Source organism: Culex quinquefasciatus, chromosome 2, assembly GCF_015732765.1.
Source record: "Culex quinquefasciatus strain JHB chromosome 2, VPISU_Cqui_1.0_pri_paternal, whole genome shotgun sequence".
Classification (NCBI taxonomy): domain Eukaryota; kingdom Metazoa; phylum Arthropoda; class Insecta; order Diptera; family Culicidae; genus Culex; species Culex quinquefasciatus.
This window is the reverse complement of record NC_051862.1, coordinates 34,785,156-34,801,444: the sequence shown is the minus strand read 5'-3', so window position 1 is coordinate 34,801,444 and position 16,289 is coordinate 34,785,156. Positions and strand designations below refer to the sequence as shown.

Below are 16,289 nucleotides of genomic sequence, written 5' to 3'. Positions count from 1 at the left end.
CTTTGTTGGATTTGTGCAAATCGTAGAAAGGGAAGAAAGTTATGAAGAAGGAAGAAATATGCCAAAGCTGAGTGATACGGAAAATATATCCCAAACAAGCAGTTTATCTGAGCCTCGCTGGAAGAAATTCAATCATTGGAATGGAATAATCATCATCACCATGACTTGACAGTCAACGAGAAGCGTCAAATTAATGTAAAGGTAGGTGTGATTTATATTCATTTTGTAAAAAAAAACAGTCGCATTAAAATTAATAGAAGAGCAATTCCAGCTCAAATCACTAATTTTTCAGGTACTTTTGTACCCGACCTTCTCCGATTTCAATGAAACTTTGTAGACATGTTAACCTAGGCCTATATAAGCCATTTTTGTATATTTTTTTATAGCCAATTGTACTCGAAAATTACATTTGAGAAGGGCGTAAGTTATTTAAATATTTTCTTTTTTTGTAATATAAAAATTTCTGTGCCCCGAAGCCATTGCATCGTATCAAAAAGTAGTCAAAGACAAACTTGTAGCAAATTGGACAGAGAGTCCGTCCAATTTGCCACAAGGAAAAAAAAAATATACAGATCGAAAAATACACGCTACTTCTATGAGATTTTTCAATTTTTAAGTTTAAAAATTGAGCAATTCTCTACGAAATCGCTTTTTTTAGAATTTTAATTTTTGTATTTTTTAATCCCTCTGAAATTTTTTTTGGTGCCTTCGGTATGCCCAAAGAAGCCATTTTGAATCATTAGTTTGTCCATATAATTTTTCATACAAATTTGGCAGCTGTCTATACAAAAACGATGTATGAATATTCAAAAATCTGTATCTTTTGAAGGAATTTTTTTATCGATTTGGCGTCTTCGGCAAAGTTGTAGGTATGGATACGGACTACACTGAAAAAAATTTGAAAAAATTTGATTTGTAAAAAAACTATTTTTACTTTTTTAATTTTTTTGATGTTTTAGAGGACATCAAATGCCAACTTTTCAGAAATTTCCAGGTTGTGCGAAAAAACTTTGACCGAGTTATGAGTTTTCACTTAAGTACTTTTTGATTGCAAATTTTATTTTACATCAAAAAATGAACGAAAATTTTTGCGAACAATATTTCGATTTTTTGAAAAAAAATCAGTATTGATTAAAAAAATTAAAACTCGGTCAAAGATTTTTTGCACAACCTTGAAATTTCTGAAAAGTTGGCATTTGATGTCCTCTAAAACATGAAAAATGAAAAAAAATAGTGTTTTTTTTGCAAATCATGATTTAGTAACAAAAAGTTAATTAATAAATCACCAAATTTTTTTCACCGTGTATCATTTTTTTCAGTGTAGTCCGTATCCATACCTACAACTTTGCCGAAGACGTCAAATCGATCAAAAAATTCCTTCAAAAGATACATTTTTGAATTTTCATACATCATTTTTGTATGGACAGCTGCCAAATTTGTATGGAAAATTATATGGACAAACTAATGATGCAAAATGGCTTCTTTGGGCATACCGAAGGCACCAAAAAATTTCAGTTGGATTAAATACAACAAAAAATCGAATGACCGAAATCTCAGAGAACTGACACAAAATGGCTTCTTTGGCCCCCATAAAGTTTGAGCGAAAAAAAAAAAATACAAATATAATCCATTTCCGGTTTGGGTAGAGAATTGCTCTTATAATCATTGCAGAATTTCATGCGAATGAATGTGGAGAACAGGTGAAGTTTGAATCACTACTTTTGAGTAATATCTAAATGAGGTCAATCCTGGTCATAGACTGAAGGCATTTAGGGGAGTTTGGGGTAATATGGACAGTGGGGGCTTCGGGTATTAAGTGAAAACGGCAATTTAAGTGATAAGGCTAGTACTAGTAAGGGCCTAGGAGTATGGACAAACCAAACATGTTAGAATAGACTAAGTAGTTTTGATATAATATGTTAAAGTTTCCATAGGCCGGTTGGCACTGCCTTATGTTCTAATTTTTGAGGGTTGGGAAATAAGATTTTGCAGGGATTATATGGCAACAAAGTGGACAATTTTTGTTTAATGGGGTTGCTTTGCCGATGTCTGAGATATGTACGTACAAATATTGTGCATTTTATTCATTTTTATCATCAAAAATTACAATTTTTGATAGAACATGCTGTGGGGGTAATTGCAGGCCAAGTGCGAATGATTCTGATGATATCTCTTCAGTTGACGCTCAGGCGAGGAACATCCTGGAAGGAGCGTCACTGACTACGTCCGTAGTCCTGTTAGATCTTTCTTGATCAGGACAGTATAGCTCTGGTTCCTTGCAAGTGTCCTATTTTCTTACCTCCACGTTGGCTTGGTTTTCATGATGACCTAGCTGGTGGCCTGTGGAAACGGATCGTAAACCTTTGACCAGCGAGGGTCAGAGTCGAGACAGCTAGAAGAAAGGGCGCGACAATGTGGGAAAGGGAAGTAATTTGTGATTGTAGACGGTATTGTTTTGATTCGCAGTATGTTGAGTCAATTGCTGTGGATGTACCTGAAACATCACACAACGGGGTTTCTCTTCTTTCCGTTTTTATCTATCATCTATATTCTGTTAATTTTGTTTCACTGATTCTCTAACGCAGCTTCTGTTTACTATCCTCCATTTGATTTCGATTTTACTTATTTGATTCTCTTATTTCTCAACGCTTTTCCACTCTATTTTACTAATTGATGCTGCTGCAACAAACTGTCTGCTTTCCCTTAATTTGGCAGTGATGTCAATTTTGTTTATCATGTGCCTTTTCTTTATTTATCTATTTCAATAATTTCTCATCTTCCCTGTAAATTGCCCATCATAACAATAATCTAAGCTTGTTTGTTATCTCTTTTCATTAACTATTGTTAATTTCTTTATCTTCTTCATAAATTACTATCTTTCTTTTACTATTGATTCTTTACATAGTATATTTCTTTCACTGTCCATTGTTTTGAAACTTCACCTTTTTCTTAAGCAAGTGAGGTTCGAGCCCTGACTCAATTTATGAAATGATTAAAGGATTAACGCAAATATTACTATTGTACTTTTGAAAAACTTTTATAAAATGCTTAGGACCAAAATATTGTAACAAAACACCGCGACAAAAGAAATAGCAACAGATAAACAGACTCAACAATAGGGAAGATTTCAGGAGAAAACAATACACAGTAAATAACAATAAGTTTTTGAACTCAAACTAAAAATAAAACAGTTTTTGCTTTAATGAAAGTTGATAGGCACACTTTAAATGGTTAGGCGCTTATACTTACATCAAACCCTACTTAATGTACCACCCCCGGCCGAGTTAAAATGCGTAACCGGAAAAGAAGGTGTGCATGCCTGGCACGAACACTCAAAGCGTGTTCTAGCGTGCTGCTCGTACTGACTCAGAGCAAGGGTGAGATGTAGGTGTAAGGGCAGTGCGTGTTCGTCGGGAACCTGGTGCATAAGATCGGTCAAGGCCCGTTCTTACACTGAAAATTGCGAATTGCGAACATGCTGTGGGGGTAATTTGGACATGGCTTGTGGGGTAATTTGGACATACCTGAAAGTCTACCTGTCAGGGCACAGATAAATTTAGAGGGATTTAAAATGTCAAAACACTCAAAATGGAATGTGAGCAATGAGAACTTTCACAAAACCCTATTATTTTAATTTAGATAAATTTATTTCAATATTCGAATTGATGAAAATCTGATTAATGCACATTCAACTAGACTCTAATGTTGATTGTATTTAATTAATTTCTTTGACATTTCTAATTTCTATACGCTGGTTTACAATAATATTCAAATTTAAAGGGCTACGGAACGTAACATTAAAAAAATGATAGTTTCAGGTCAATTAGTTCTATATAAAGATTGGTTTGGATAAATCTAAACGATAGCTTTATTACTAAAAACTATACTTGTGCCTAATCCAGAATCAATGTTTAAATCATTTCAGAATGAATGATTAAATTATGTATACTACACTGAACTATTTGTTGTCTTCCTACTGAATCAAAGTTCTATCACAAAATCTTTATTTAAAACTTTAATGAAATATTGTAAGCAAAAAAATCACTTAAAAATATAAAGCAATTACAAAACCAGGTGAAATGATATAAAACATGCTCAAAAAATCAAATGTTAAACTTATTCTTCAACATGTGTCCAAATTACCCCACAAGGTATGTCCAAATTACCCCACAAGGCATGTCCAAATAATCCCATAGGGGTGTTCATATTACCGGCACACAAAAATGTGGAGGTAATTTGAACATCTTTAATTTTTACGATAAAAATGGGTTTTTCATCAAAATTTATCGAAACAAATGACATTTTTCCATAAAATATGGTCTCTATTATCCTCTGGTGTCATCCACATTCCTTTAAAATATCCATACAGCCCGTGCCAGAACAATTTCCTTAGGGTGTCCAAATTACCCCACACTCCCCTATGTCGAATGTCCTAATTAAACGATTTAATCGCGCTTAATGAAGACTCATCGAGACTATAGTACCTTCCACAAAGAGACAATAAAGTTTGTGTATTAATTCACACAGTTGTCTTATCTTATCTATTTTTAACCATCATCATCCGGTATTTTGTTTATTGGATGTAAAGCAAGCAACACGTTTTAACCGAAATTTTCCAAAGCGGAGAGTATCACTTGCATATCTTTGCTAGAATTGTATCGGTAATGGCTACGAGAGGTTCTTTCAGGTGCGTTGATCTCTGATTTTCTCCTGTCAATTTAAAATTATTAGGACTTTTACTTCCTTTAGGATGCTCGTAGCAACTTTCATAAGTGTATCACTGATTTGTGCAATTTTTGGCGCACCCTTAAATGATGCTGGCACGTCCGCCAATGTAATGGAATGGCAACAGGCTGGGAAATATTTCCAGGGTGACATGGTCCTTAACAGCGAGCAGACCGAGGCTCTGGACACTGATAAAACAGACCACACTGCGCTGATTGGTCCGCAATACCTTTGGCCGCAAAACACCGTGTACTACGTGATCAAGACCGAGGACTTTAGTGAGTGAAGTTTTGTTTTAGCTAGTGATTTTAAAATGATTGTTGGTTTCCAGCTGCTCAGCAACAAGCTCAAATCAAGGCGGGAATGGCGGAAATCGAGGCAAACAGTTGCATCAAATTCGTCCCGAGAACGACCCAGAAGAACTATGTGTACATAACCGGCAACAATAGCGGATGTTGGGCTGTGCTGGGCTATCAAACGAATGACATCAACTACCTGAACCTGAACGGGTGCTGGGTCCACGGAAGTATCGTGCACGAGTTGCTGCACACCCTCGGGTTTGTCCACATGCAGAGTTCGTCCGATCGGGACTTTTACGTCACGATCGATTGGAGCGCCATCCAGGACGGGGCGGACGGCAACTTTGTCCGGTACTGGTCGATTCAGATCAACGACCTGGGCGTCCCGTACGACTACGAAAGTGTGATGCACTACGGGGCGACGGCCTTCGGCAAGAACGGCCAGCAGACGATCATCCCGCACGAGCCCGGAGTCCAAATTGGGCTGCGCGAAAAAATGAGCTTCAAGGACATCAAGCGCCTGAACAAGCTGTATCCGCAGTGTAACTGAGGTTTAGACGGGATTGGATGACATGGGGAAAACATATTATTCGAACTATAACTTTGTAGTGAGCTGTTTCGCATTGTTTCATGTTACATAAACTTAACTGTTTCATATTTGTGGTTTTGGTCATAATCTTAAACTTTGCAGGAAAAACAAATTTGATGAGTCAAAACCAGTTTTGTATGGACAACCCTCAAATTTGAATGGAAATAGTGAAAAGATAAAATTGCATTTAAATAAAAAAAAATAAAAATGAATAAAATCATAAACTTTTTGCGAAAAGCTACAAAACTTATATCTTTTTATTTATCCTTACTAGTTTGAAATATTAAGTTTTGCCAATTAGTTTAAACTGTTTCATTTCATCGTAACAAAAGTAATGGCCTCATATTAGAAAAACCTTCAAGCAAAATCTCTTTTATCAATGCAAGGGTCTAATTATAATCCGCCATTGCTCGAATCTCCCACCAAATCTCCTTGATAAGATATCCTACCATTGCCTTGCCAACGGATTATACGGTTTACGGTTCGTCAGTATAAATGGACACATCCAGTGCCGAATCCGGCTCAGTTTCGATTCAAGCCAAATTCGGTACGGAATACAAAACGGTCATAGAATATGATTAAATTGTTACAATTTTTGCTTACCGCCCTGCTGATCTTGGACGCAAGGGTAAAGGGCGCCGCGATTCTCAAAACCGTCGGTGATGGAGCTGATTCAGCACACGATTTGGCCGAAGAGTTGAGTGGTCAGTTCGAGGGAGATATCGTGCTGAACGATGTCCAGCAGAATGAGTTTAGAAAGCGCACCGGAGTTATACTTCCGCAGTTGCTGTGGCCCAACGGGATCGTGCATTACGAGATCTTTGCAGACAACTTCAGTAAGTAATCTCTCGACGAAGGTTAAAGCAACATCTGTTCTAACTTGCAACGACCTCCCCGCACAGCTTCCCACCAAATTATGACCATCGAGGGTGCCATGTTGGACATTCAGCGGGTCAGCTGCGTACGGTTTGTCCCGCGAACTGCCACAACCACGGATTACGTGCGCATTACCGGTGCCCCTTCGGGATGTTTCTCGTACGTTGGTCGCCAGGGAGGACCGCAGCAGTTGAATCTCCAGCCCGGAACGAATTGCTTCCAGTACGGGACCATCCTGCACGAGTTGATTCACGCGCTCGGGTTCTACCACATGCAGAGTGCCTCCGACCGGGACCAGTACGTGACGATCCGGTGGGAGAACGTCCAGCAGGGAATGCAGACCAACTTCCAGTCGTACGGCGTGGAGTACATTTCGGACTTTGGGATGGGCTACGACTACGGCAGTTTGATGCACTACAGCGCGACGGCGTTCAGTGCGAACGGGGCGCAGACGATTGTCCCCCGGGAGGCAGGTGCCACCATTGGACAGCGCGTGTGGATGAGCGAGCCCGATATCTGGAGGATCTGGGCAATGTACAAGTGCGCATGAAAGAGGGGGTTGTATAGATAGATTAGTTAGGGCAATAAACAAAGATCTGTAGATTGTAAGGAAATCTTTTGCGTTGCAGGCTGGTGTACCATAAAGTGTATCGCCTATTGTGGTTTCACATGTGTAGTACATATTTGAACAATCAAGTTGCAATGGTCTTGCATGAAAAATGTATATTCAATGAATAAAGAATGTCCTAGGGGAGTGTGGGGTAATTTGGACACCCTAAGGAAATTGCTCTGCCAAGGGGTGTATGGACATTTTAAAGGAATGTGGATGACACCAAAGGATAGTTGTGACCATATTTTATTGGAAAATGTCTTTTATTTCGATAAATTTTGATGAAAAACCTATTTTTTATCGCAAAAATTAAAAGGTGTCCAAATTACCCCCACATTTTTGTGTGGGGGTAATATGAACACCCCTATGGGGTAATTTGGACATGCCTTTTGGGACAAATATGGACATACATTGTGGGGTAGTTTGGACACATGTTGAGAATAAGTTCAACATTTGATTTTTTGAACAAGTTTTTTGACCTTCATCCTGATTTTGTAATGGCTTTATATTTTTAAGTGTTTTGTTTTGGTCTCAATATTTCTTCAAAGGTTTAAATAATGATTTTGTGATAGAACTATAATTCAATAGGAAGATAACAAATAGCTCAGTGTAGTATAAATAATTTAATAATTCATGCTGAAATGATTGAAATATGGATTCTGGATTAGGCACAAGTATAGTTTTTAGTGATTAAGGTATCGTTTAGATTTATCCAAACCAATCTTTATATAGAACTAATTAACCAGAAACTACCATTTTTTTAATCTTACATTCCGTAGCCGTGTAAATTTAAATATTATTGAAATTAGAAATGTCAAAGAAATCATTTAAACAATCAACATCAGAGTCTTGTTGAACGCCAAATGTACAGTAATCAGATTTTCATCAATTCGAATATTGGAATAAATTTATCTAAATTAAAAAATAGGGGTTTTGTGAAAGTTCTCATTGCTCACATTCATTTTTGATTGTTTTGACATATTAAATCCCTATAAATTTATCTAAATCCCTTTAAAAACTCATCCAACCATGACAGTTACTTTTTTGTTGCCTGACAGGTAGACTTTCAGGTATGTCCAAATTACCCCACAAGCCATGTCCAAATTACCCCCATAGCATATTCTATCATAAATTGCGATTTTTGATGATAAAAAAGGATAATATGCACAATTTGTATACGTACATATCTCAGGCATCGTCCAAGCAACCCCCTTAAAAAATGTCAACCTTTTTGCCATATAACCCCTGCAAAACCTTATTTCCTAATCTTCAAATATTAGAATTTAAGGCAGTGTCAACCGGCCTTTGGAAACTTTTACACATTATACCAAAACTACTTAACCTATTCCAACTTTTTTGGTTTGTCCATACTCCTAGACCATTACTAGTACTAGCCTTATTACTTATTGCCGTTTTCACTTTATATCCGAAAAAAAGGTGATTTTTAAAAGGGTGTCCAAATTACCCCCACTGTCCATATTACCCCAAACTCCCCTATAAATAACAAATTGACTAAAAAACGCATTTTGAACAGGAGATCATTTGGCACAGGCAACGTGTAACAGAATTCCAGAATTCAAAATCCAATGTTTCTTTCATTCGTAGCAAAGCTGCTATTTAATATTGGTCCTTAAATTTGCTCTCAGCTTAAATTTAGTGTTCACTTGTTTGGTCCTGTTTCTTTGAAATCTGGATTATTATGGTTGATTTAATGCTGATTATTGAAAAAAAAAAATCATTAAATGAATCGATTTTTTTAGGTTTTCGTAAAATCAAATAATTCTCTAGAATTTTTTTAAAAATATTTTTGATGTTTCAAAAATTAAAAATGTTTCAAAAAAGCATTTAAGTTGAAAGTGAGGCACTTCATCACAAAAGTGTTAAATTATTTTCGATTTAAAAATTAATTTGAATCAAAAACATATAATTTTAAAATTTTAATAAGATTATATGTTATTCAAAAATATAATTGAAAAAATTTATAACTCTGATAAAAGATTCTGCATAATCCTAAAATCGATCGCAAAAGTTGACTGTTTCCCCTACAACAAATCTAAAAAGATAAAAGATAAAAATACTTGATTGAGTATTTCACTTTTAGTGAAATCAATTTCAATTTCTGAAAAGATAAAATCATAACCTATAACTTTACCGAAGACACCTAATCGATCAGAAAATCTCTTCGCACGATATATGTGAAAACGCAAATTGTATGGGAAAACAAAAGATGCAAAATTACTTCTTCTGACAGACGGAGTGTAAATTTCACTACAATAAAAAAAAACCCGATTTAATCCCACCAGGGTGAGATAGAGCCTTTCTTACTGAAGAATATAACTTCTTTCAATTCATAACATCGACTTTGTTTATTTATAACGTCAGCACAAAAGAAAGTGACATGATACAAAAAATCTTATGATGAAAGCAAGGTATTATTAATGATGTGTTTCCAAAAGAAATTGAAAAAGCAATTTTCACCAAAGAGTATTTTAATCGTACAAATTCTTAATCAAACAAGCGTTTATGACAAACGCGAGCAAAGCAAGCTTCCCATGCGCTAGTGACGACGCACACCGCGGTTTTGGTGTTCTAAATTTGGTACGAGCCCATAAACCGAACAAAGCAGGCGCAAAGCAAAACCGAGGTACAAGTGAACCGCGTGTGCCGCACAGTGCAGGGAGGCTTGCCATTTAGCATCTACGAAAGTGAGAGAGTCAGAGATAGCTATTTTTACAACCACACCACTACACACTCAATCGCGATACCTTAGGTAGATAGCCATTGGCGTCGCGAGCATTCAAAACTTTGAAAACGATATAAACGACGAAAAGCTTAGAAAGCTCCTATCGGAATCCAATGAACTCTGTTAAACAGGGTTGTTTAAATATCAAAATATCAGCTCTCAGCAACTACAATTATCCCGCCTGAATATTCATACCTCAAATACAACTACTCTTCTCTCCTTATTGAAACTCTCAGCGCCGAAAATAGCCGAACACGTTTTCGTGTTTACACACTCGCGATTGACATTTTACTTTTCTCTCTCATTCCCGCTTCCACGATCATCCTACCGCAACAGCCATAAGTCACATAAGCCGCCAAAAAACCTATTTCGCAAACGCTGTTTAACGGGACATCATGTGTGGTCGGCTCCTAACCGTCATCTCGCATTCTCTCATTGCAGTTTTCGGAGAGATTGAGAGACTCATCGGTGAGAGCGCATAGTCGAGGAAAAGGGGAGGAGTGATAGAGAGAGAATGACATCGCTGGGAATCACGAGACACAAGAAGAGATTTCACAAGCTATAGTGACGGCCGCTATACCCTCGGATGTTTTTGGTTCAGAGAAAATCAATTGATAGCTTTTCTATCACTCATTTGCAACACTGCTGTTAAATAAACTTACGAAATCACGACAAAATGAAGCCTACTTAAAGGCGATTTTAGGAGCACACGGGAAATACATTGTTTGTAGCCGGATGAATGTCCTATGTCACAATTTTTTTTCATAAACATGGACAGTTATGCAAAAACGGACAGGGCAAAAGAAACCGAAAAGCTACGATATCTAACATGTTGTAGGAAACATCGGTAGACAAGCAACTACAAACGAGTATATCTCGAGCCATAAACTATATGCGCCAGCATTCTCGCGCCAGTATTCGAAGCTCAACTTGACAACTTGTCGACTTTGCGACGAAGCGTCAAAAATCGATGCAGTGTGATTTTTTAGCTATTTTTCCGATTAAAATTCATGCTGAATCGTCTTATTTACGAACATGAAAATGACGTCCAGCCGTAAAGTAAAACCTATACCTTTCTTTAGTAAGAATGGCAAAAAGTAAATCGTTCTAAAAAATGATCGGGATTGCCGATACATGTCAAATTTGTTTCAGATGCTCACTCATGGTCTACACTATGAATGTAGGAAGAAATTGTGTATTTTGTTGAAAAGTCTGGCCACATCCGAAAACAGATAGATATTTCGAAATTTGAGCGGCAACTCGCCCAGGTTCATCACACTAGCTTTCATCTGCATTCAGAAGAATCAAAATCGGATTCAGGGGAGCTGAGAACGACGCGACACAAAATTTGGCAAAATTTTAGCACATACGAACATCACTCGATCTCCACGGAATTTATTTTCTCAAAATTCGAGGGTTGGAGATAGACGAGTTCTGTCAAGATGAATCGATAGAGCGTCGAAAATTGATGCAGTGTGATTTTTTGGCGATTTTTCCGATTAAAATTCATGCTGAATCGTCATATTTACGAACATGAAAATGACGTCCAGCCATAAAGTAAAACCTATACCTTTCTTTAGTAAGAAAGGCCAAACACCAAAATTTTCATGTAAAATAAATCGAAATTCTAGTCAATTACCCAATAACACATTTTGGCCACAGTTAAAAAAAAATGTTGAAGAGAATTAAAATTTAGGTACTTTGAAATATTCGTTTTACATTTAGATCATTAATTTGACATGCTAAACAATTTTTAAAAGTTCAAATACCGCTGATTTTTTTTTTAATTTTTGTTTTTTTTGTTTTTTTTTTTTTTTTTTTCTTGCCATCAATTGTTAAATATTTAGTTATAGTTTCCACTGATGAAGCTTAAAGTACAATTGGTATGCTTGTTTTTTTTTCCACAGCTTCTGAATTTAAATAAGATAAATGAAATTTATTTATGATAAATACCGAAAAAGTTTCAGATATTGAATTAAAATAGCTGAAATGAAAAGAAAAAAAAAGTGTTTTGGTAGAGCAAAAAATATTGAAAATTATATATATTTCCTAACTTCATTTTTGCTATCATGGAATTTAAAATATTCGCCTTTTCTTATGCAGCCAATATTTGTGGGCCACAACAGTATTATCAGCTTATACAGCGATAATAAAAGTACCGTAAAGATGGGCCAATTTATTCCGGAACACGTCCCAAAACAATTTACAAATGAGAAACGAAAATAAAAAAAAACTTTGGTTTCAAAACTATTTATGTATTTTTTTTCGAAGAATAGGTAATAGGTTTTTTTTTAATATTGAGCAAGCCATCAAATCGGGCGTCCAATTCTACATAAAAGTCCCTTCGACACCAAACCAAAATTTTCAAATATGCCTTCCGTCCCGACCTCGGAAGGGTCGGTACATGTGCTTTCTGAGTTGGCAGTCCAAGTCCAAAAGATTATTGATAAGTAGGTTTGTAAAAATAGAAAATAGAAAAAAATATCGAACAAAACAATTAAAATTGTAATACATAACACATTTGGTATTACCTCTGAACATAAATAGCAGAAAAGTGACCCATTTTCACAACAATATTTTCCATCTTTTTTTTATCATTGGTCAATGAAAAGTTTGCCCTTCACGGCTGAATGAACTATTTGGCGCTAATCTCCGCTGCTGCACTTGAGGTCGAGGGAAACCCAGTTTGCGATCTCCGCACGCGAGTTCACCACAGAAACCACTCGAAATTCCAGCGGGCTTTAGAATGTTATATATAAAATCTGCACGCCCGGTGTCGTTGGCCGTGATAACTGGAGCAACTTTGTTCGCGAACGGTTACCTCTAACCAGAGTTGAGAAAAAATGGTAAGTGTTTGAGCTATCAGCTAAATTTGAAGTTTTGTGAAACTTTGCTGTTTTTAGTGCAAGAAAGTGATTTTGTACGCCGCATGCTGCGTGTTGCGGATGTCGGCAGCTTTGGCGCTGCCACTGCTCGACCATGGTGAGGAATCGCTGGATAAGTTCGAAGGTGATATGATCCTGTCCTTTGATCAGAAGCTGGCGTTGGCTGGATATCGGAACGGTCTTGCTCAGGAGCAGTTTCGGTGGCCGAACAACAAGCTATTCTACCGGATTGTACCGGATAACTTTAGTGAGTTGGTTGAGATTTTGAGGTGTGTTTGAAAACTTATGAGTTGTTTAGCCTCTGAACAGATGGACTACATCCGTAAAGCGTTGGATACCATTGAGGAGGTGTCTTGTCTGAAAATCGAAGAAGCTGACGACTTTACTGAAGCATACGTTCAGATCGTTGGAGATGACGGCGGTTGCTTCTCGGAAGTGGGATACCAAGGTGAAGTCCAGGTTCTCAACCTTGCTCCTAACAAGCTGGAGAACGGTTGCTTCCGGTTGGGTACGATCATCCACGAGTTCTTGCATGCTTTGGGATTCTTCCACATGCAGAGTTCCGCCGATCGGGACGATTACGTGGAGATCGTGTGGGATAACATTCAACCGGGGACGGAGCACAACTTTGCCAAGTACAACTCGAGCTTCGTGAGTAACTTTGACATCGTGTACGATTATGGCAGCGTCATGCACTACCCGGAGATGGCGTTCAGTGTGAACGGATTGCGGACGATCATTCCGCTGGATCCGGAAGCCACTATTGGCCAACGTGAGGGCATGAGTCCGAGCGATGTGGCCAAGTTGAGACGGATGTACCGGTGTTAGTAATAAAAGGACACAGTAATACATTTATTGATAAGCAAATTTGTTTTTAACCTTTCTTCAAACAACCATACATATGATTAAGCTTCGAAAAGTCCTTCTCACTGAGAGCAACGCGCTGTCCAATCTCTGCCTTGGGATCCTGCAAAAAAAAAACTCGTATTACGTTCTGATCAGTCTCTTTCCTAACAACGACATACCTTCGGTACAATAGTCGGCAGTCCGTTCTTGCTGAACGAATACGGCCCGTAGTGCATCACACTGCCGTAGTCATAACGCACGCCAAAGTCCGTCACTACGTCTGCCGTATAGATGTAGAAGTTGTTCTGCATACCATCCTGAACGTTCTCGAACAAAATATCGACAAACTCGTCCCGGTCACTAGCACTCTGCTGGTGGTAGAACCCAAGCGCATGGAGGAACTCGTGCATGATCGTGGCCAGCCGGAAGCATCCCGATTCCGGTGCGCTCGGATTCAGATGCAACTCCTGGAACTCGTTACTCATATAACCAACCCAGGACCAACAGCCTGAATCTTCGTTACCAATCACGCGCACGTACGATTCACCGTCATCGGGTTGACGACGTCGGAACCGGAGGCACGATCGCTGCTCCAGCGTTCGAAGCCCCAGCTCAATGTAGGCTACCTGCTCCGGAGCTACGAATAAGATTTTCCATTTGAACAGTCAGTACCGTGCTCTCAGACCTATACTTACTAAAGTGCTCCTCGACGATCTCGTACGGAACGACGTTGTTGGGCCAACGTTTTGCCGCGCTGATCAGTCCGTTTCGTTTACCCCGCACGATCGCATCTTCCTGCTCCTCGGTTAGCACTATGTCACCCTCAAACTGGCCACTCAGTTCCTCCGCGAGGTCACCGGGCTGTGGGTTGCGGAGTCGTGCGACTGTAACGGGTTACAGAGTTATTGTTTTAAGATTCGACAATCAGAGAGAACTCACTGTTCTCCGGGGTGTTGGGGCGAAGTCGACTCTTTAGTGGACTTCCCTGGACGGCAGTGAGCGCCACAAGGAGTAGAGCTAGGAGCACCGTTGTTTGCATGGTGAGCAGATGATAAATGGCACAAAATTTACTTTTACGAATCGGTGATGGTGGTTTAGAGGCTATTGAAAGACGTTATTGAGCAGCAATGATTGAGGATTTATTATCGGGTTCGAGTTGCTGGGCAAACAGATTAGACAATAGAATGGATTATCCAATGATAAAGAGTCGACGGTTTGGATTTATTTAAAAAAATGACGTTGTACAGGGTGCTTCATTTACTAATCGATATGATGTCTTCGGAAAATTTGTAGATATTAAGATAATGAAAAAAAAATACAAACAATTTCACAAAACATTTGCTGGATACATCCTTTGTCACTTCCTACTGCCATATTTGTTTTAAATTTCAATTGGTAACTCCTTTCAGAAGCTATTGAACGTCAAAGGTATGATATGACAACATTAGGAGCTCGATGGAATGCTCCAAACCGTATCGTCTAAGTTAGAGCCATTCATTCATTCATGGTAGGCAGAATTTTTAAAAATTGGTTTCATGTTTTCATATACAAATATTATTTTTTGAGGTTTTCAATTTTGTATTTTTTTAATTTGAATTAAACTTTATCCATGCATTCCCTATGTTCAAAAAAAACCATTTAGCATAATTCGTTTTTCCATACACGGTTTCATACAATTTTGCGGGCTGGTCATACAAAATGGGCATGTGAATATTCTAAAAGATGTATTTTGAGAACACAATTTCTGATCGATTTGGCGTCTTGGGCAAAATTGTAGGGGAAATATACCCATTTTAAGCCTAATAAGCGGTCGTGTTTGAATGATGCTGGATAATCTGGAGTGTTCCTTGAATTTTACTAAAACCAAGTAGACCAACGAGTAGAGCAACTTTTTGTGAACATTTCTGTTTATTTTCACTTTTATCAAAAGTTATGCTATTCCTTTCAGAAGCATTTAAAAAAAAAATCCCAAATTCATTCTAATCAGTCGAGTGCATTGGGCCACGCCCATTTTCCTTTTTTCAGATTAGTTCTTTTTTCTTTCAGCGCTCCGCTTAGTGCTGCCAAAATTGTTGAAATTTTAAGCGAACACTCACGAAAAGTAGCATTTATAGAGAAAACTCTGGCATCACTGGCACTCACTCCAACAGGCGCTGCTGGTGGTGTTGGTGGCCACCCTTTGTTCTTTATTTGCCTTCGCTTTTCGCTCGGGTTTCTTCAGCCTTCGATTGGAATGGGTCGTCAAAATTGAAACGTCAAAAAACTTGGCGCTTTTGTTTTTTTTTGTTCGCGCTTGCTAATTATTCACATGTTTCGGGATTATTTTTCAAGTGAGTGACTAACTAATGTGCAAAAGATCATGTTGCCGGTTGTTGGAAGCAATTTTATATCTTAAGCGCTTTGAAACCGTTAGCGCAAGTGAAAAGATATTGATGGCGACTTTCATTAAGCAAAATTATGAGAAATGGTCTCGCAAAATAGAAATTATTATCAAAAGTGCATTAAATTTGATCTTTTGGCCAAAAACTGGCATGAATTTGTGTGCTTACTTTACACGGTGCCGTTGCTGGTAAGTTTGTAGCCTAGAAAGTATTTTTGGAGCTTTAATCGAGCATCAAACTCTTCATATGACGAAGATAGGTGTTTGATTAGGATGGGCATGTTTCCCCTAGGTTTTATTTGATATTTAATCACTTTAAGTTGAATGCTATAACAG

The 16,289-nt window shown here is 38.0% G+C and overlaps 5 protein-coding genes across 5 annotated transcripts in view; 4 read left to right on the top strand and 1 right to left on the bottom strand.

Moving 5' to 3' along the window:
• Nucleotides 1-181: 181 nt before the first annotated feature.
• LOC6034196 (protein charlatan) overlaps nt 182-16,289 on the top strand; it is a 110,863-nt gene continuing 94,755 nt past the window's right edge. Inside the window, exon 1 of the mRNA XM_038252868.1 lies at nt 182-201. The gene's annotated coding sequence lies outside the window, so the exon portion shown is untranslated. The remainder of the gene's footprint in view (nt 202-16,289) is intronic.
• Nucleotides 4,434-5,751, top strand: LOC6034211 (zinc metalloproteinase nas-4). Its single transcript, XM_001844512.2, has 3 exons — nt 4,434-4,687; nt 4,750-5,003; nt 5,057-5,751. The coding sequence occupies exons 1-3, from the start codon at nt 4,665-4,667 to the stop codon at nt 5,572-5,574; spliced, it is 795 nt and encodes a 264-aa protein (XP_001844564.2). The 5' UTR covers nt 4,434-4,664; the 3' UTR covers nt 5,575-5,751.
• On the top strand, nt 6,121-7,258 carry LOC6034210 (zinc metalloproteinase nas-15). Its single transcript, XM_001844511.2, has 2 exons — nt 6,121-6,449; nt 6,516-7,258. Exons 1-2 carry the CDS (start codon nt 6,188-6,190, stop codon nt 7,037-7,039), a joined length of 786 nt encoding a protein of 261 aa, XP_001844563.2. The 5' UTR covers nt 6,121-6,187; the 3' UTR covers nt 7,040-7,258.
• On the top strand, nt 12,619-13,590 carry LOC6034209 (seminal metalloprotease 1). The gene is made up of 3 exons (XM_001844510.2): nt 12,619-12,688; nt 12,746-12,974; nt 13,026-13,590. Exons 1-3 carry the CDS (start codon nt 12,686-12,688, stop codon nt 13,553-13,555), a joined length of 762 nt encoding a protein of 253 aa, XP_001844562.2. The 5' UTR covers nt 12,619-12,685; the 3' UTR covers nt 13,556-13,590.
• Nucleotides 13,544-14,691, bottom strand: LOC6034208 (blastula protease 10). Its single transcript, XM_001844509.2, has 4 exons — nt 14,513-14,691; nt 14,269-14,457; nt 13,753-14,210; nt 13,544-13,694 (listed from the first exon to the last, which is right to left on the bottom strand). Exons 1-4 carry the CDS (start codon nt 14,610-14,612, stop codon nt 13,602-13,604), a joined length of 840 nt encoding a protein of 279 aa, XP_001844561.2. The 5' UTR covers nt 14,613-14,691; the 3' UTR covers nt 13,544-13,601.